This window comes from Taeniopygia guttata, chromosome Z, assembly GCF_048771995.1.
Source record: "Taeniopygia guttata chromosome Z, bTaeGut7.mat, whole genome shotgun sequence".
Taxonomy (NCBI): domain Eukaryota; kingdom Metazoa; phylum Chordata; class Aves; order Passeriformes; family Estrildidae; genus Taeniopygia; species Taeniopygia guttata.
The window spans coordinates 31,607,643-31,627,542 of NC_133063.1; the positions used below are offsets into that span (position 1 = coordinate 31,607,643).

At 44.6% G+C, this 19,900-nt stretch overlaps 1 protein-coding gene and 1 long non-coding RNA gene across 3 annotated transcripts in view; one reads left to right on the forward strand and one right to left on the reverse strand.

Annotated features, from left to right (window-relative positions):
• Positions 1-4,587: 4,587 nt before the first annotated feature.
• Positions 4,588-18,972, reverse strand: ARL14EPL (ARF like GTPase 14 effector protein like). Of its 2 annotated transcripts, XM_072922441.1 has the most exons (8): positions 18,093-18,972; positions 14,168-14,270; positions 11,843-12,977; positions 10,107-10,288; positions 7,894-7,970; positions 6,737-6,856; positions 5,233-5,372; positions 4,588-4,887 (listed from the first exon to the last, which is right to left on the reverse strand). In XM_072922441.1, the coding sequence occupies exons 6-8, from the start codon at positions 6,845-6,847 to the stop codon at positions 4,665-4,667; spliced, it is 474 nt and encodes a 157-aa protein (XP_072778542.1). In that variant the 5' UTR covers positions 6,848-6,856; positions 7,894-7,970; positions 10,107-10,288; positions 11,843-12,977; positions 14,168-14,270; positions 18,093-18,972; the 3' UTR covers positions 4,588-4,664. The 2 variants fall into 2 exon arrangements, 1 of the variants encoding a protein (XP_072778542.1); XR_012053064.1 differs by lacking the exons at positions 4,588-4,887; positions 5,233-5,372; positions 6,737-6,856 and adding an exon at positions 6,863-7,298 and having other exon boundaries at positions 18,093-18,969.
• LOC115490978 (uncharacterized) overlaps positions 11,777-19,900 on the forward strand; it is a 29,412-nt gene continuing 21,288 nt past the window's right edge. The window contains exon 1 of the long non-coding RNA XR_005978097.2: positions 11,777-11,934. This is a non-coding gene — a long non-coding RNA (uncharacterized lncRNA). The remainder of the gene's footprint in view (positions 11,935-19,900) is intronic.

Consider the following 19,900-nt stretch of genomic DNA (forward strand, 5'->3'; position numbering starts at 1 on the left):
GTGTGTCTAAGCGGTGTATCAGGTCAATGGTCATGGCTTCATTGTGATCCCCATCCCTGTCTTCCAGTTCATGAGGCTGGGGACACAAAGAACAACCTGTCTTGCTATTAAAGACAGAGGCAAAGATGGCGCTAAGTACCTTTGCCTTTTCCTCATTGTAAGAGACAGTCCAAATTTCCCCTAATTTTTGCCTCACAATCATCGCAATGGCAGAAACTAAGATCCTGAAGACCCAAACTGGAGTTCTGGCCTGGTTGAGGTGGATGCTTGCCAAGTGATTGCTTGCAGGTGTGTTTGCTGTGTCACCACACTACACTGCTTTGAGCAGAGCCTGGTAAGGAGAGGCTTGCTCTGTATGTTTACACCTGCTTCACGATACCCAAACCCATGAATTTTCTCACCTCTTGGCCAAGTGAACTTTCTGGGGTAACTTTGGTGATCTCCCAGGGAAGATCCCTCATCTGCCTCACAACCACCGTGACGGACAGAGATTGAAGCTCCTTCCAAGGAGGGAGAGACTGAGACTGAGACTGAGATTGAGACCCCTATCACGGGGGTGGGGCTGGCCTTACTGAAGCAGGATGTTTGCCAAGTGTTGCCTGCAGGTGTGTTCGCTGGACCAAGAAAACAATGGGTCTCACTCACTCCTGAAATTGACTTGCCCTGCTTCAGAATATGGACTGTCTGTACCCACTTTTAAATCGACTCATTTCTCCATTACCTGTTCCCCCCACTTGGCAGAGGACTATGAAAGACCCTAACTTAACCAAGACTTCAGTTAACCCCCATGGACAACGACAAATCCATGTGGCTGGCCCATTGAGGACCTCGTTTCGATGGTGGTAGCTATAATTCCCCTTCCCCTCTTTTCTCTCTATTCTTTATTTCCTTTTTCTGTCCCTTCTATCGCATTTGCTATTGGTACCTAAATAAAGGTGCATTTGTTGTGATTAAACTGATGGTCCCCTGCTGTTTGCCTTTTTGCACTTTTGGGATTGGTTAATGAACCATCACGACACCCCGCACGAGCAGATCGTGACACTTATCCTTTGTCATAATGCATCTCCTCACATCTATGAGATAAGGAGGTCCGTGATCACCTAATCACAGAATATGCTGAGTCAGAAGGGACTTTTCGTTCTGCACAGGATATCACAAGAGCTATACCATGTGCTTGAGAACACTGTCCAAACACTTCTCTATGTATTTATGAAAACATTTGGCATATTCATAAAAAAATTTATGTTTTCTTTTGCTGCAGTAGCCAGATTAATTTCTGGGCTTCGTCTCCCTGCATTACTTCACAACATCCTTGTAGTCCTCCTGAGTTGCCTTCTGTTTCCTCCAAAGGTGATATATTCTCTTTTTTACCTAGAATTTCAGCCAAAGCTCTCTGTTTAGCTAGGATGGCCTTCCTCCACATCAGCTTGTCTTTTGGCACATGAGGACAGTCTGCACCCTGAAGATTTTCTTCTTGAAAAATCTGGACTCCTTTGTCATTCAGGACTGCCTCCTAAGGGATTTTGACAACCAGGCCCCTTGACAGACCTTCCTAAATCCAAGATGGCAGATATGCTGACCCCCTTCCTTTTTTTTCTCTGAGAATTGAAAGCTCTATCAGACCATCACATCTGTCATGGTTTGACGCTGGCACAAACCCAGCACCCCCATGAAAATGCAACCTACCAATCAAATGTTGTGAAATGCAATTGAGAACAGAGCAAAGCAGGCCAAACTTAATAACAAAGGAAAGACTTTATTACACTACTACTAATAATATAAAGGGGAAGAAAAAGGAAAAAAACCACACAAACTTCAAAATGAAAACCTTCCAAAACATTCCTCCTCCCACCACCCAACTCCAACAAACCACAGTGAGACCCATTTAGATCCTTAATCCAGTTTTCACCCTTCAATATAATCAATACTGAATCCATCGGGGAAGAGAGGAATCCCCCTTGCACCATAGACCCCCAGGAAACACAGCTGCCACCTCTTGTGTTTCCATGTCACACGTGGCACTGCCCAGACACACCGGCCAGTGTGACATTCTCCTCTCCATGTCACAGTGCTCTCACCACCATGCATGGACAGAGACTGCTTATAGGGCCTCTTTTAAGGATGCTCTGCCAAGGACCACCAGGATCAACAGTCCAGTGTCGCATTTCAGGACTAGAGTCCCCCCCATTTTCCCCTGGGGCCGAGGGTCCAAGGACAGAGATTGCCTTCTCTTCTTCTCTGAAGATGGAGGGCATCCTCACACCCCCCTCAGCTCTCTCTTTCCATCCCTGAACTGGTAGTTGCTGAAGGAGGTCTCTTGGCTCACCAGTGCATCCCCCTAAAATGCAGTCCCTCTTGAAAGAAGGAGAGGTTCAGTCTATGGTAAACAAGCAGAGTCCAGCCAAAAGCCACTCCATCATCTCCCCCAACCTTCTTCTCTGAACATCTGAGGTCCCAGGCTGTCTCTCTTTCCTTCAAATTGAGGAGGAGTAATATTTCATAAAGCCTTCATTTCACAGGAAGGGTTAAAATTCCCGGACTCCCCAGATGGCTGAAATCTCAGCCCAGGATTCTGTCTCCAGTCTCCCACGCTGGGCATCTTCCCCCCACCTTCTCCTTCTCCTCCGCTGGCAAACTCCCAGGTGTCTGCTGGCTCTCTATCTCTTTTCCCTCTAGCTTAGGGGAGGGGGAACAAAGACATCCCAGATGTTCTCCACCCATCCGTCCGCAGGAGCTGGCCCAGCTCGGTTCCGATCCTTCACCCCCTGGCCTACCTCTGCAGGCCACATGGCTCCCCTCCCCCACCCAGCCCGGGCTGGGGGGGAGGTCTGTACCTTGCGATGACCGGAACCAAAGAAGAACGAGTCTTCCTGGAATTCTGCTTTTAACCCCTCTGTGTTCTCAGAGGCGTGTCCACCTTCAATTGGTCACCCCAAGTGTCAATATCCAAACCTGACCCCTGACTGTGACCTCTTCCTTCCAAAAAAAATTCTCTTCCCGTGTCAAACCTGACAACATCACATTCTAGTTCTTTTCTGTTCACAAAGAACAGGTCCAACAGGTGCCTCCCCTTGGCTGACTTGCTGTGTCAGAAAACGGTCTTACATATACTCCAGGAACTTCCTGGACTGTTTTGCCTCTCTGCTATATTGTATTGACAGTAGGCATCTGGAATGCTAAAGTTGCCCTAGAAAGGAAGAGCAAGCAATTGTGAGACTGATTATGGAATATTTGATCTGCTCCTCCCTTCTGAATTCCTACCAGGATATCTGCCTTGTCCTTCCCTCTGATTCGTGCCCAGAAACACTCAACCCTATTGTCATAATCATTGAGCTAGAGGCAACCAAAACTCTTCCTAACCTACATGGATGCCTCCCCACCTCCCCTTCCTCACCCATTCCTTCTGAAAAGTTTACAGCTGTCTAACACAGCACTGCAGTTGTGCAAATTGTCCTACCATGTTTCACTGATGGTGACTGTGTCACAGCATTCCCACTGCACAATGGCTTCCAGTTCCTCCAGCTTGCTGCCCATGCTGCCTGCATGATATAAGCTTAAAGTGTTATTAGCTGAGAGGAACAAAAAATCTTTCCAAGGTAGCCAGTCAGAAGGAGATTTTGGTGTTAAGACATTCTTGGGATCTGTTCCAAGTTTCTTGTATTGGAAGATATTTTTGTCTTGGAGTAGATGGTCTTTGTCACAGAGAATGGCCTGTGGTGAGGGAGAAAAGTGGTGCCACATTCAAAGCTGGGAGAGTCTCCTCAAAAACAACAAGCACTAGGCCCAAGGAATGATTTCCCCACTCGCAGCCAGCTCCTTGAAATCACCTGCAACCATCTGCAGCCTTCTTGCCTTCAAGATCAGAGGGACCCTCACTTCCCAAAAAGGGTGTGGATGCCTATCATGAATGAGAATACCTACGTCATAAGACTAGGTGTAGGTTATTGTATTTAAAATCTGTCATGTCTTACATGAAGAGGAAACTTCTGGAACTAAAAAGACTTTTCTGTCCAGATGGAAAAAATCCACTCTGTTTAGCCATATAATTAATGACTGGTGGATGTTTGATGTGCCACATGCTGTAAAAAAATAATGCTGACTGTACATGTTAGTTTTAGTTTTTCAACCTGGGCAGCAAGAAAGAATTGCTGAGAGAGTTGTTTCCACTCTACTTGGCTTAATATGCAGACAAACATGGAAAGTAGTGACCTGGTTTCAAAGAACAGTGTTATCTCAAATGCCTCCTGCCTCACCTATACAAGGAATGAATGCATCAGGATGAGAAGGCTCTTGGACAAGCTGAAACAAAAGAAAGAGCAATGTCACACATCTGAGTAAATGAACAAGCAAAGAAATTGGCAAAAAACCCTCATTACAAGTAATGCAGTTCAGCTTCTGAGGGTACGAAAATTATCTTCCCATAACAGTTCAGACACCTTCAATTTTAGAAAGTCAAGATTTAGAAAGGATTGACTAGGTGCCTCAGCAAAGCTCACAAGGAGGAGGAATAATGAAATACACACTTTTACCTGATGGGGAATGGTAACATTTACTAGGTAGGCAGCAATAAAAAGGCACAAGCACCTCTGCCAAGTGGTGATTTACTTTAATAAAACATGAAGAAAAAAGAGCAATGTTCAGGCACAAAAACTAACAGAACATTATCAGTCAGGGACAAAAAATGGTAGCTCACTGATCACATCCCCAGCTTCAGTTTCAATCGTATCATAAACCCATTTTCTATTGCAGCGACATTCTGGTCCACATTTGTTTGAGTTGCATTTGGGGCAAGGATAGAAGCAACCCAGGCAGTCGATTTCCAGGCAATCACATAAATCTGTGTCATTACACAGCAGCCTGCCATGCTTGTCATACTTCTTTGTAAATCTGTGAAAGAGAACAAAAATTGTTCTCAGATAGTGCTTCAACACATTCAGACACTAAACCAAACACATGTGGAAAATATCTGTACAAGTATTTAGTCTTTAACAAACTCACAACAAAATGAAATACCAGCATTATATCCTAATTGCAACAGCCACTAAAAATGAGTGCATGCCATACTATATCAAAATTCTGTTAAAGTCACACAGAAAAATCTTGTTTTCCCAATATGGCTTTCAAGAAATCACTCTGCAAAAAAAAAAAGCTTTTATGAATTTAACTCAGATTCAATGAACAAAATACCAGCCATTTTTTAAAGTAAATCAGGTAATAAGTTAGAGATCTTACTTGGACTCATAAAAAAATTTTTGTTTCATCTGTGACATGTATGCTTTCTTTTTCTGCTGTCTAGTTTCAGGATTGAAGTCAGCTACCTGAGGTCCTGGATTTTGAAAGGCTAAGAATTTTAATTGTTTCTCGAGTTTTTGCTATAAATAAACAACAGAAAGTTTTTAATTAGTAAAATTATGTATGTATGGAAAATGTATTTATTCACTGCCAGGTGTCCTCACTGGCTTTTGAGTGACATTAAAATTAATATTCCTGATAACTTCTAAGATCATACTGATTGTTTAAAATGTTTGCTTGGCTAACTATTAATCAAATATTCCTTTTACCAACTGTGCATCCTGACTGGAGGTGGAACAATCAAGACTGAACACATAACTCTGGTACAGCAGCATGGAGTTTGCAAGTTGCCATATGAGAGGCAGAATTATGTGTTTTGCTCTTCATCTTAATCTAAAATGTAAAAACAAGTACTATGTTTACAAGTATCTCAAATGGATTCACTCTTATTTTCACTGTTCCCTCAGATGCCTAGAAACTATCTATGTCAAACAATCTGAAGTCAAGAAAAATGTTTGAAGGAGCAGCTAATACAGTAATAAAACATTGCAACAAGTGAGAAGTATGAGAAAAAAAAAAACCCAACACACAAACCAAAACAAAGAAGCTCAAGTAAGCACAGTTTTCTGAGAAATAGGAGGATGCATTTTTCTGCCAATTTTATGGAATTCATGTTTACAATTAGCTAAAACTGCTGAATACCATTCCACTTAGTCCATGTATGTTGACAGATACTTCTAAAGTCACTGCAAACATAAGCATCATGTCAAACAATTTCCCTGTGGACAATAACTGCAAGCTTTGACTGTACACTTGTCATTCATTATGCAAAGACACAAAAATACAAATAAATTTATATTTTTCTTCTACTTATTTAAATGGAGCTGCCTTGCCACCTCTTGGCTTCCCTGGAGGGTGTCATTCCTATCAGAATTCATCGTGTTTTTCCACAAACAATTGAGCACTTTCACTGTGTCTCAGGGGAAAGCAGTGGCAGTTCAGCCCAATCTGCTGATACAGTGATTTAGGAATGTCCATGCACTTGAGTGCACTTTTTTCCAAGGTGGTTGATGCTGTGCATCTTCAATTGCATCCTCCTGAAAACATACAGGGCAATCTCATGTGTCTTATTCAGACATGTCTGCTGTGGACTCTGGGGTAGATTTTCAGCATCATCACCGTTCATGATCATAAATAATGCAATTTTAAGTTGCAAAAGAATAATAAGGTGATAGTCCTTCCTCTAAGACTACTCCTCTGTTTCCCTACGTACTTAGTACTGCTCTTAGCCCTCTAAATCACTGCACTACAAACTTGATCCATTTCACTGTTACTGTCGCTGATATTTCCCTCTTGACTCCAGCTCTTTATTTTTGTAATGACTGAAGAAATTGAAGGCAATTATAAGTATCTTGATAATAAAACAGTACTGGAGAAGTCATACCAATTTTTTGTGTCTTGTTGAGCAGTACTCAGCTGGAGACACGTTTTTTTCTGCAGATGTTTCCTGGGAAGAACAGCTTTTCTTGCCATTTTCTTCCACGAGATCACTCATTTGACCACCCTTGTGAAATACGCACACATTTGTTAAACATATACAATGGTACAAACAGACTTTTAATTTAAAATTTTAAGGTAGGCAGGCGATATCCACACAAGGCTTTTATGTATTCTTAATCAGTGACAAATGCAGAACAAAATGTGGTTCAGTAACAAGCTCGATTTTAAAAGGCTGTATTACTACAATATCACGAGCATGTACAGAAGCTGTATCACCGAAGCTACTCCCTAACTCGCTGAGCAGAGGCCGGAAACCCGCCGGTGTTTCAATGACACAGAGCTCGGCAGCGCTGTCGCCACGCGCGCCTCCGAGGCGCGGCGCGCACGCAGTCCCCGCGCCAGACCGCAGGTGGCGCTGCTGCCCCAGCCGTGCGCGGCGGCGCGCCCTGCGCCCGTCGCGACATTCCCTGTCGCGAATCCACGGCGCTCTTCCCGGAGATTCTAACCTACGGAATAAACGTAAGCTGCTTGGCTTTTGAATCTCACTCCATTGCGAAATATGTTTTTAATAGAATAGAATGTGGACGTTTTAGGTTTAATAGGAAAACGAGCATCACTCACTCTGATAACAAAGTACCCAGGGAGGTCTGTGAGTCTATCCTACAAATGCCATCCACCGTCTCCCTGCCATCAATATAGGTTCAGCATGGATATCAGCTACCCCTTGCCAGCCTTGTGCAGATACTTATTTAAAACATTTTATGCAATATATACAGTACCACTGCCTCAAACTTTAACCCCAAACACAAGCAGAAATAATTTAAGATTTCTGGAGCTCCTCCAACCCTTCCCCACATGCTGCTCAGCCTCTCTCATCACCTCTGAAAGGTAGCATAGTGGCCTCTATCACTTTACCCTGTACTTCAGGACTGTTGCCCTAACCCTGCCCCAGAGAAGAACTTCATTTTACCATTGCCGAAGGACCATCACCTCTCTAAAATAAGCAGGAGCCCAAGTCTTAGGTTTCCTCTCTTGCAGCCACTTCCTGCAGGGCAACAGTTAAAGTGAGAATAGGAACCAAATGGAGTGGCTTTGTATTACCTGTAGGGGATGTCTTTTAGAGAGATGAAACAGCCTTCAGCCAGTTTCAGACGAGGTTTCCTGTTCCCTTCAGTAGCCTGAAGAATGACAGATGTGACACTGTTCACAATGGGAGGCTTGACAGCACCTGTTTTAGTTTTGGGACTTGAGTATCATTTTAGGATTAGAAAAGGAATTCTATTACCAGACAATTAATATTTACTGGATGGGAGAGCCAGCTTTCCTACTGGAAATTTGTTAGAGGTCCATAACTGAATAAAGAATGAAAGGCAGCACTCAAAAGAAGGCAAGTATTGCTCTTCATTTGCACTCAAGTTGGAGTCCTGATAAGGATTTGCTTCCTACATTTCCTCTTAAGTCCAGCCATACATCTTGCATTGTTAAAGCTCTTTATGAGTATGCATGATTGTCATCCATGCCTGTTTTTTCACAGTATGCCAGGTTCAGGAGCAGAAAAGCCATCAGCAACTACCAGTATAAGCATGGAGAGTTTCTATGTGTCCTGTGGCAATGTAAGAATTTGACTGCTTACACAACTAAGTCCTAACAGTTATCTAGAATCAAACACACAAAATCAGAGACCTCATTTTAAATACTAATAGAAAAGAACAAGCACCTTGTTCAACAGACGTATTTCAAATGCCCTTGCACCTCAACAAAAATATCCTACGCAGCAAATGTAGCAGATTTCTGCCTCCACATATATATACACTTTAAGTAGATAATGGTGAATTTTAATCTCAAGGAGAGATAATAAAATATGAATAACAAAGGGAGCAGGACTGATTATCCTCCACAGTGTGTTCTGAGGAGAGATGGAAATGAGGGAGACACAGACACCCACTATGAAGTCTGCAGAACCTAATTATACAAAGTATTCTTGGCCTTGAAATGGATTTTTTTCTTCTGCTATTTTTAGTTTGATTGTAGTGATAATGTGGAGGCAACGCATTGAACACTGCATTTTCTCTTCCAAAAAACTTTCAGCTCTGAGGATAACCACCAATTGCACTCTTCCTCCACCAAAACCTGTGTTCTCCCCTGCTTTTTGAATACATCAAGTACTTTTCTGGAGGTGATCACCCACAGCTGAACATCCCATTGTGGCTACAGTATATGGCTAAGAACTGGCAATTTCAGCACAGAACCTTGAAACAGTTGACCAGGCTAAGCAGAGTAAGGGAGGAAGAAAATCAGAGATTGTGTTATATTTAGAGTCTTATCCATGACACAGATGTTTCTGCTCAGAGAATGATTTTAGAAGTTGCTAGGATTTGGAAGGAATTACATTTGTTTATGATTCACATAAAAGAATTATTTTCCTATATCTGTTTTTTTCAATAATTTAATATTTCTGATTATGATCCCTGCAGATTACACAGCAAAATGTTTCAACAGGTGTGAAATGTGGTGGCCAACATTCCAAATACTTCAGGCTGTTTGATCTCAGCAGCCTAAAGCTAGTGTCTCTGCAGGGATTGCCAGAGTGAATTCACATTGTTTTCAAGTTGTATTTGTTTGTGCCATTAGAGATGCTCTGGCAGAGATATGTGAGCATGTTCATCACCTTCGCCAGGGCAAGATGAGATGCTGCCCCTATGCCTTTAATCCCACAGTGCTCACAGGGATTAGACAGATCTATTGCAATAGTCCCACATTCTTCACAGGCTAGCTCTGCAGAGATGTCTGTGAGCTCAGGAACCAGCAGTCAATTTTGTGGCACATTCATATACACAACTTGAAATTTCTACAGGACATCTGATGCCAGCCAAATTTAGAATGGGAATATATTAATCTTTCTCAGATCAACTATTGACTGAACTGCAAAGCTGTGGAAAGACCATCTGGCATCTATTCTGTGCCTTCTCTCACAACCATGAATGTGCGTTTGTGTTCAGAGGACAGCCTTGAAGCCAGGTAGGAAACACAGATCAGATGAAGAAATAGATCTCATCTCTTGTAACTCAGCTGGTTTACCAGAACCCTGACAAACGCAATAACCCCATTCTTTAACAGGGGTTTGGAGGAGCAAATAAACCCCTCTCCAAGTAAAATAATACAAATCCTCATAAATTCTCCCTCCAAAACCCAGATTCTGCTGCATCTGGAAGTGAGGGCTCCTGTAGCTGAAGTTAAACAGTTAATTATAAAATCATGTGCAACTCCTATTTGTCACACAACAGGCAGAATAGATCTGCCAGGTACTTACCTACCTTCTGAAAACCTGTGGTTCTGAAGGGTGTATGTTCAGCTCAGAGCAGACAGCAAGAGAGCAAGGAGGGTCTCCATAATCTTAAACTGTTCTTACCAGAGAGAGAAGGGGAATGGCACAGCCTGGATTTACTGCTGCATTAAGTCCTCTGATAGTGGACGTATGACATCAGCCCCAGAGAGACTGAAACAAAAGACAAATAAACAAAACAGTGCTCCCCAGAGAAGCAGGCTGAAGACAGTGCCAGGTGACTGTCTTAAAGGACCTCACACTTTCTGTCTCATTAATTATGGCTTTTACATAGTACTGAGCACAAAGAGTGGGAATAAAGAAATTGGATCAACAGGGATAAGAGTTCTAATTTCTCATTTGCATCTGTGAACAATAGAGCAAATATATTTCTTAGAGTTTTGGGTTTTTTTCCTTAAAGGTAAGTAAAGAAAAATACCCTGTAATAAAATACTGTGGTTTTTATTTCAAAAATATTGAAAAGGGATATGTGGGAACCCAGGGCAAGGGGAATATCCCCCTGTCTGCCCTGGGGTGCTCTGAGTCCCAGGAAAACACTGACTTTGACCCTTATTCATGGAGAAAACTTCCAAAGCCTCAGGGTAAATTAGAAACCACAAAAGTGTGAAATAGATTGTAGAGATTGTAGATAGTAGTGTAGTGTGTCACATGGGTGAGAAATTTAGGTTTTAGGATTTTTAGTATGTTATAGATGGGTTCAAGATGGAGGATATAGGGTGTTGTGTCAAGTTCCTTTCTTATCTCTTCTTCTTCCTCTTGCTTCTTAGGTTTAGATGGTATCTTGTAATTAGGTAGAAAAATCTGCATTGCAGGTCTCTTGGGGTCAGTTATTGGGTTAGAAAATAAAATAATTTAGTGTCACTTCTTAATTGGGTAAAGTAGTTTTTGATTCAACTTAAAAAGACCTTGCAGCACAAGGTTGTTGGCCATTTTTGTGCTGTTTTCACGCATGCAAGGTCTGGGCGCAGACAATATGCTGAAGTTTTGGTAAGATAACAATAAACAGAAGCTAAAGACCGAAAAAGTCCAATGCGTCTCTCGTTCCTGACACAGAACTGCTCCAGGAGGGTCTCCCCTGCCAGGGGAGCCACCAGGGCATTGTCCAGCTTGGGGCCCTGTTGCGTCGTGGTCAGCACCCTTTCACCGTGACACCCGGAGCGTGGGCGTGCTGGGTGGTGAGGGAAGAGAACGGGCGGCCGATCCCCCTGTGAAGCTCTGCAGTCCCAGTTGTTGGCGCAGGGACGGATGGAGGTGGCACGGGACTTGGGGTGAAGAGGATCGGTTTATTTCGCATGTCCCAAGACACTTTGGGGGTGCAGACAAAGGGTTTTATAGGGGAATAGCAGGGAAGGAGTTTAGGGCAGGACTAACATATCATGAACCTATCAGGGAAAACAAGGGAGTGGAGTGACACAAAGTAACCAATAGGGTGTTGAGCCTCACTAAATAGACAGGGACTGTCCTGGGGAAAAGGGGCAGGGAAAGGGAGAATTCACATCTTGGAAAGAAGGGGGTTGGGGGTGAGCTGGGGGGGGGGGGTGGTGTATGAACAGACACTGAAAGAATAAAAAACACGCCCCTGCAGGGCCAACAAACTTAAAACTGGTGCCCTGCGTGAGAGGAAAACCCAACTCTGAAGAGATCATCCCATCGTCCCTGGAAGTGAGCCAGATCCATCGAAATTCCTCCAGAGGTGAAAGGACTCACCCATTCAACATCTCGATTCCTGGTGGCCACAGGAGTCACATCCCGCACTATGGTGGACGGACCTCGGAACTGAGAGCTGAACCCCACATTCGGTAAGCTCCCAAAAGGGACCAGAATGGGAGGGACAACTCTCGGAAAAAAAGAGGCAGACGCATTCCAGAAACTAGAACTCTTACTGAAACAGCACCAAGTTAAGGTCTTATCCATGAGGGAGACACAGACACCCACTATGAAGTCTGCAGAACCTAATTATACAAAGTATTCTTGGCCTTGAAATGGATTTTTTTCTTCTGCTATTTTTAGTTTGACTGTAGTGATAATGTGGGGGCAATGCATTGAACACTGCATTTTCTCTTCCAAAAATGTTCTCTTCCTGCTGCTGTAGGCAAGGAACACTTACCTAGCTAGCTCTTACAGAAAAGATTTGAACCCCGGTTATGGGAAAATGATAGCATGAAACTATATGACTGCGTCGCCTCACAGGACTCAAATGCAGGGCGCAGACCCCCAGGGCAACTGAGGGTTTTTCCCCAGAGGCAGAAGGGCAGGGGAGCCCTGCCCCAACACCCGGGTTGCAGAGCTGTTCCCCGAAACTTGTGACCCTACCCCCTGTTATAAATAAAAATTTGTCCAGCCAAATTAATATGAAAAATAAAATATTTATTTTGCAATCAAATTTTATCTAGCCAGCCACAAGGAAAGAACAGAGCCGAGCCCGGGGTCGGCCCTGGGTGTGCAACAAAGAGGTCAGCCTCAGTAGAGGTTTTCCTCCATGCCCACACCCCTCCATCCTGGCACAAGCGGTTTTTATAGGGAAAATTCTGCCTGAGGCCAAGATTTCAGCAATCAGTCTTTTCTTCTATTCAGAGTCCATATGTTAATAAGATTTTCCTTTTTGGTGATGAGGGAGAACAAATCACTGTCTGGAGTTTGTTGAATCCTTTGATGAAATTTACGGGAACACTGTATTCACATGTATCTGCCTCAGGATTTCCATGATATCCATTTCGGGTCGTTCACGCTAACGATCAGTACCTGGGGTTTCTGTATCTCCCCAGACATGGCCCATCTCCTGGCGAGCTGTACCTTCTTACTTGTAAATCAATTTCCAATCTACAGCCGGTCTCACCTGCGCCTGTGAGGGTGGGGGGAATCCTAATACAAACATGTATACTCTAACAAATATTCAATATCACATATATCATATTAGAAATGGCGCTAATTATATCTACTACACATAACAATCCCCCACCTTTTATATTAACCTATTAATTTGCGCCCTACTTTTTATTTTATTTGATATAAAACTACATAGTTTATATATATTTTCTTTCCTTACATTTTAGTCTTCATCTGGGATTCTGTGGTAAGATTTGTGGGTTTGTGTCTTTCTTCTATTTGTCTCAATTACTCATTTATCTAGCACCCACCCAGTATGTTTTCCCTATTATACACATACCAAATTTATTTGGGTTATAACACGGTGAATTATCTTGAAAATAAGTTACAAAACAGACTTTTGCTTTTCCTAACCCATGTAGTACTAATATATCTGTTATAAACTATATCTATCTGTGCCCTTTTGATGCAGTTTATGAGCTGACTGTCCGTTTTCAAGGTATGTTTTTGATTTTCCTTTGAATTTGTACACCCCCTGTTGAGTGTTTGTGTCAAGACAACGTTTATTAGGCTTACCCCTGCTGCAGTTCTATGAGGTAAGAGGCGATTTCTTCTGGGTATTTGTCACTGAGTTCCCCCTTCTCAGGATTGGGGAGGTTACTGAAGCACAAGGTTAGGCTCAGGCTCGCCGGGACTACTCCCACTGCTAGGATCCCTCTGCCGTTCCCAGCGCCCACTGGGGTGCATCCAGCAGCGGGGTGAGCCATCTTCTTGTCAGCAGGAATCTTTGTCTGTAGTTTCATACCAAGGCTGAGCCGCATACCTTTGTTTAAAAATGCCTCACTGGTGTAGTTCACTAGTGTCTGCACTGCAGGGTATGTTGTTCAACCTATGACACTCAACAATAATAATTTTAGCTTTTGTTTGTAATTTCCCCCTTAATCCCTTTTGATATGAGAAAAAGAAAAAAACCTAAAACTTAGATTATTGAATCTAATTAGAACAATATTAGCCTTGTGGCTATTACCAGAAAACGGCTAGTCAGGTCTTCTTCCTGCTCAGAGCACTTCCCACACAACCCACTTGATTTAAGTCAGTAACGAACATTTTAAACTTTATGACAGTATTTGCAAGAGAAATGTATGAAAGGATAATAGTTACACTTCTGGCAAAGAACGTTTGATAGAGATGCTCTCAGTTACTTACTTGGCCGGACAGGATTATCTTCAAATTCCTGGGGGGGAATGATTTTCCACTCTGGTGCCCGGTCCTGGACATTGACTTCTTGACGCGTGTGTCTGCTTCTTTTCTGCAGTTTGTATAGCAGTATTTGTAGTTAAAAGGATAATATAGGGTCCCTCTTAATGAGGCGTGAATGTTGACTCTTTTTATGTTTTTACCAGTATTTTGTCTTCAGGATGTATTTTACTTATTGCTGTATATATTAAAAAGTCTAAGGTGGGGTGGGTTGCTGTGTTGCATGATCACCCCCTTGAGATCCTTATTCAATGCTATCAGGTATGGTTGTGTCTGTCTATTCTTTACTCCCGGATGCCCTACAGGCATACTATGGGTATAAGGTATCCCATGTAACATTTCAGAAGGTGGAAATCCCATTTCAGAATGAGGCATAGTTCTTATGTTTAATAAGGCTAATGGGATGTATTTTATTTATGACATTTGTTTTTAACACCAATTTGGCTAATTGGACTTCTAACATTTGATTAATTCTTTTGAGTGGCCCAGAACTCTGAGGGTGCTATGGGGTGTGGTATTCCTATCGAATGCCTAAAGCATCTGCTAATAGCTTAATGATTTTTGATGTGAAATGTGTCTCCTGGTTCAGATCAATGTAGCTTACTAACCCATATTGAGGTATAATTTCTTCTAATAAGACCTTTGATACTGTTTGGGCTGTAGCCTGGGAGCTTGGGAAAGCTTCTACCCAGTGGGTTAGTTTGTCTACTATGACTAATAAGAATTTGTGTTTCCCGACTAGTGAAATCTACCTGGATCCTTTCAAAAGGCCAGTAAGCTGCTGGACGACTCCCCTTTCACCTTTGGGAGTTTGTATGATTTATTATTTTTTTCTAAGTTATGCACCCTTGCACCTCTTGTTTAGCCAATTCACATATACCTTTGCAGCTGAAGAATTTCAGGAACTGCTCTGCCAGAGCTCGGGCCCCCCAGTGTGTCTGTTGGTGTAATCTTTTTAAAATCTTCCTAGTGTATTCCTTTGACAACAATCCCCTCCCATCTGGTAACTTCCACTTACCTCCTTCTAACTGTCTCCCGATCTTCCGATAAGCCTCCATCTCCGTTTCAGAGGGGTGGGGGGGGAATTCCTGAGCGTCCCCTTTTTTCAATCTCTGGGGCACTTACCTTTAGCAAAGCAGTGTTTTTTGCCTCTTTGTCTGCTAAATTGTTCCCCTGAGTCCTGAACTGCATCCCGGTTTGGTGTCCTTTTACATGGACTATAGCAATAGCTTCTGGCCCTCTAATAGCTTTAAGGATTTGTTTAATTATTTCTTCATGAATCAATCCCTTTCCCCATGTGTTTAGCAGACCTCTTTCTTCCCAGATTTTCCCAAAGGTGTACACCACCCAAATGCATATTTGGAATCAGTGAAAGTTGTCCCCTTTTTCCCTTTAAGTCCCAGCAAAGCCTTGTATATTGCATACAGCTCACATCTATAAAGAGCTGGAAGAGCCTTTTTTTTAGGTCAGGGAGACTTAATACTGGAGCTGCCATGAGGGTTTCTCTTTTAATCTTCTGTAGTTCTTTTCATCCTTTTTAGTCTACTTAAGTCTGTCTATGGTAAGTTTGTCATATAAAAACCTTACCTTTTCACTGTACCCTTCAATCTACTGTCCGAAAAAAAAAAAAAAAAAACCAACCCAAAAGCCCCAGCAATTTCCTGATTTCTTTTCTGGGGGGGGCAATGTAATTATCCTGACTTTCCTCAACTAGAGGACAAGTCTAAAAAGGCATCCTTTAGGTCAATTACACTATAATAGAGTATAAGGATTAGAGACTGTGGGTAACTGCTATCAGGTTTTGTATTGCTAAGCTAATGTAGGTGTGTTATGTCTGGACATGCGGGGTTCTAAGGTGCCTCCTTTTTTTTTTTTTTTAAGTCCTCGATTATTGGTTTCAATCCCTTCTTCTCTCTAGAGAGATGGGATACTGCTTTACCCTTATGGGGTCTTCTGGTTTCTTAATTTTAATGTGAATTGGTTTCATGTCTGATTTTCCAGCTTCCCCCGGAGTGTGCCAGACCCTGGGATTAATTTTCTTTTCATCTTCAGTAGTTAGGTTGTATAAACTTACCATGAGTTGTGAGTCCTTTGCAATTATACTTATTCCTAATATCACCATTAAATTCCTTCCCAATAAATTGTATTCTGTTTCTTCTACTAATAAAACATCCCCAACACAGATTTTATTATCTGATTCTATTTCTACATTCCTTAGGACGGGGACTTGAAAGGGCTCCCCTTTAGCCCCAATCACAGTCATGAAATCCTTACCTTTGATACATCCAGGAGGCAGTCTTTGAACTGTGGTTTTTTCTGCTCCAGAATCAACTAAAAAGACTAGCTCCTGTTTTTGGGGTCCAACTTTTAATTTTATCAAGGGCTCTCTTGATGTCCAGGACCCCAAATTATAAAGCCCCTGACACCTCTATTCTTCTTGAAAGACCTTTTCATCCTTTATTCGTTTCTTACAATCACTCTTGAGGTGTCCTTTCTTTTTACAGTAAAAACATTCAGGGGCACTTACCTGTTTGTTTTTCTTTTGGGTGTGTGCCGGCTTTCCCTGGGGCCCCTGGGCCGGAGCTGATGACCCAGCCGTTTGTGCTTGTGCTTCCCTTACTGCCACCACCAACACCCTGGCTTGCGTTTTTTGTTTCTCTTCATCCCTTCTCATATACACCTTTTGTGCTTCCCTCAGTAGTTCCTGTAAGCTCTTCTCTTGCCAATTATCTATTTTTTCTAACTTCCTTCGAATGTCCTCCCATGATTTAGCGACGAATTGTGTTTTTAAAAGGACCGCCCCCACAGGGGAATCAGAGTCGGTACCGGAATACATTTGAAGACTTTTCCTGAGCCTCTCCAGCCAATCCGTAGGAGTTTCATCCTTCCCCTGGCATTCCCCCAATGCCTTACTAATATTTTGTCCCTTTGGGACCGCTTCCCGAATGAATACCTTGTATTACTATGTTCCTTAGTCTGATCAATTTTTTTCCCGGTCTGCTTCCACCTGAGCATTCCATGATGGTCTTTGTTCTGGCCACTTTTCTGCCCCGCTCCCACCCTGGGGGTTCCTGAATTCCCAATCCTTTATGGCAGCCTGCCTTATCATATCTCGCTCTTCAGTGTTAAACAAGGATCTTAATATAGCCGAGATATCATCATATGAATATATACTATTTCCCAAAAATTCGTCCAGCCTTTCTGCCACCCCCAATGGATCATCCATCAATTTTCCCATTTCCTTTTTGAAAGCCCTTACATCCCCCGTGTTAATGGGAATATTTACAAACCCAATATTCCGGGAGCCGTAGGAACCTCCCTTAAGAGGTATAGATTAGGTCTGTCCCTTTCATCATCGCTATCCCCTGTGTTTTCTTTCCTTGTTTTTTTGGCGAGTTCTACTGGCAGGAGGGGATGTGCTTTCCCCGGTGTGGTATGTGTGTGTATGTGTTTCCCCGTGCTGTGTGGAGAGGGAGGGTGGGGGTTGAGACGGTCCCGGCGTGTCTGCAGCTGATATTCCTGCATTAGGGGTAATGCAGACCCGTGCGTGTCAGCCCGAGCCGTGCTCCCCCGCTGCCCGTGCGTGACAGGAAAGCCCGAGCCCTGCTCCCCCCGCCCGTGCGTGACAGGAAAGCCCGAGCCGTGCTCTCCCGCTGCCCGTGCGTGGCAGGGGAGCCCCAGCCGTGCTCCCCCCGCCGCCACCGGGAGCCGCCGCCGCCCCCACCGCTATCGGGGAAGCCCCTCCGCTTCCCCCTCCCGCCACGGGGAAACCGAAGCCGCCCCGCACCGCTGCGAAGGGCAGGGGCAGGCAGAGCCCCCCCGCTCCCTCCGAGCCGGCACTCCATTTCGGGTCGTTCACGCTAACGATCAGTACCTGGGGTTTCTGTATCTCCCCAGACATGGCCCATCTCCTGGCGAGCTGTACCTTCTTACTTGTAAATCAGTTTCCAATCTACACCCAGTCTCACCTGCGCCTGTGAGGTGGGGGGAGTCCTAATACAAACATGTATACTCTAACAAATATTCAATATCACATATATCATATTAGAAATGGCGCAAATTATATCTACTACACATAACACCCCCAATCCCGGAAGAAGCCACTCCCTTTGAGGATGAGGGGGATTTTCCCGGGGGAGAGGGGGAGAGGCAACAAGTCCCAAGCTTTGAGTCGCTCCTCGATGAAGAGGAGGAGGGAGACGGGAGACGACGTGTCTTTTTTTCGCTTTCTTTGCGTCTCTGCACGATCCTGAGGGTGGGGGAAGGGGGCGGGGGGGGTGGGAAGAGCCGCCCGTCTCCCCGCCACCTTCCCCCTCCCCTTTTCCCGCTTTGGGAGGCATCGCAGGCGCCCGAGGCCTCAGCGGCACCGCCTTCGGCTTCCGGCGGGCCGCCCACAGCCTCTGCCGCCGGCCCGGCCCCCGCCAAAGACACCACAGGGGCACGCCGCGCTCGGTCGCCCGGTGAGAGTGGCCCTGGGGCCGCCGGTGCCGCCGAGCCCGACCCGCGCCACGGAGGGCGGGCTGACAGCAGGCGGGTCTGGCGTCCCCTCACGGCCCTGGCGGCGGGCCGCCCGGTCAGCACATGCTGCCCGCGCACAGCCACGCCAGCCGCTGCCCCTCCCGTCTCCATCGGAGCCACAGCCGCCCCCCGAATTACCGGGACCAGCCCGAGAGCGAGCGGGTCGCTCCCCGGTGCTCGACAGCTTGAAGCCGCGAAAAGTTTACAAGATACGCAATTCGTGTAGCCAGGAGCTGCACAGACAGATCAGGCCACGCAAAGTGCGCAGCCACCGCAAACAGCGGAAAATAAGGAAGTAGCACAGGCCCGTGCGAATGGAATTGCTTTTAGTGCCAGCGGGGCGGGTCATCGGCTCCGCGGCAATTTTTAAACGTAACAAGTACAGCTTTGCTTTCAGCCGGTTCGCAGAGCCCGGCGGAGATGAGCCGGAGTCAGACGGAGGTTGCGAGAGAACAGAAACCGCTCGTAACGAGCGAACGGGAACACGGTCCGGTTTGCGGACCGGGAGCTGCAAACATAGACCTAAAAATCACAATCGGTGCTCACTAATGTTCATAGCAGCAGCACAGAATCTCCCTTCCTTGTCTGCTTTCTCAAACGCCGACAGATCGCACGGCAAGAGCCGTGCCCCCTCACTCCGGGAATCCAAGCTGCTGTCGCACACGGGCTGCAGGGAGCCAGAACTGTGGCTGTATCCCTGAATACTGCACTGCCCACGGTCACAGAGTCTGCATTGCCTGCCACAGCCCGAGCACAGCGCTCAGCAGCACCGGCACCGGCGGCAGAGCCTGGACCTGGGTTCCATGCAACGATAATACCCAGCAGCAACACCACTGCAACCAGTTCAATCTTATTATAAGACATTTATTCAAGTTTCCATTTTAAGTGAACAGAATACAGTAATTATATTCCCAGGTAAATGGGAAATCACTGGACAAGACACAACACTTCCAAAACTGGAAACCACAGCTCATTCCCAGGTAAATGGGAAATCGCTGGACATGACATAGCACTTCCAAAACTGGAAACCACAACTCCAGACACTAATGATCCAGAACAATGACAATTCCCTGCAATGCAGGATGCCAGCGACGAAAATGTTACTTCCTTCACAGACATTCCTATTTTTATGTGTAATGAATATAATTCCTGCCGGTATAATAT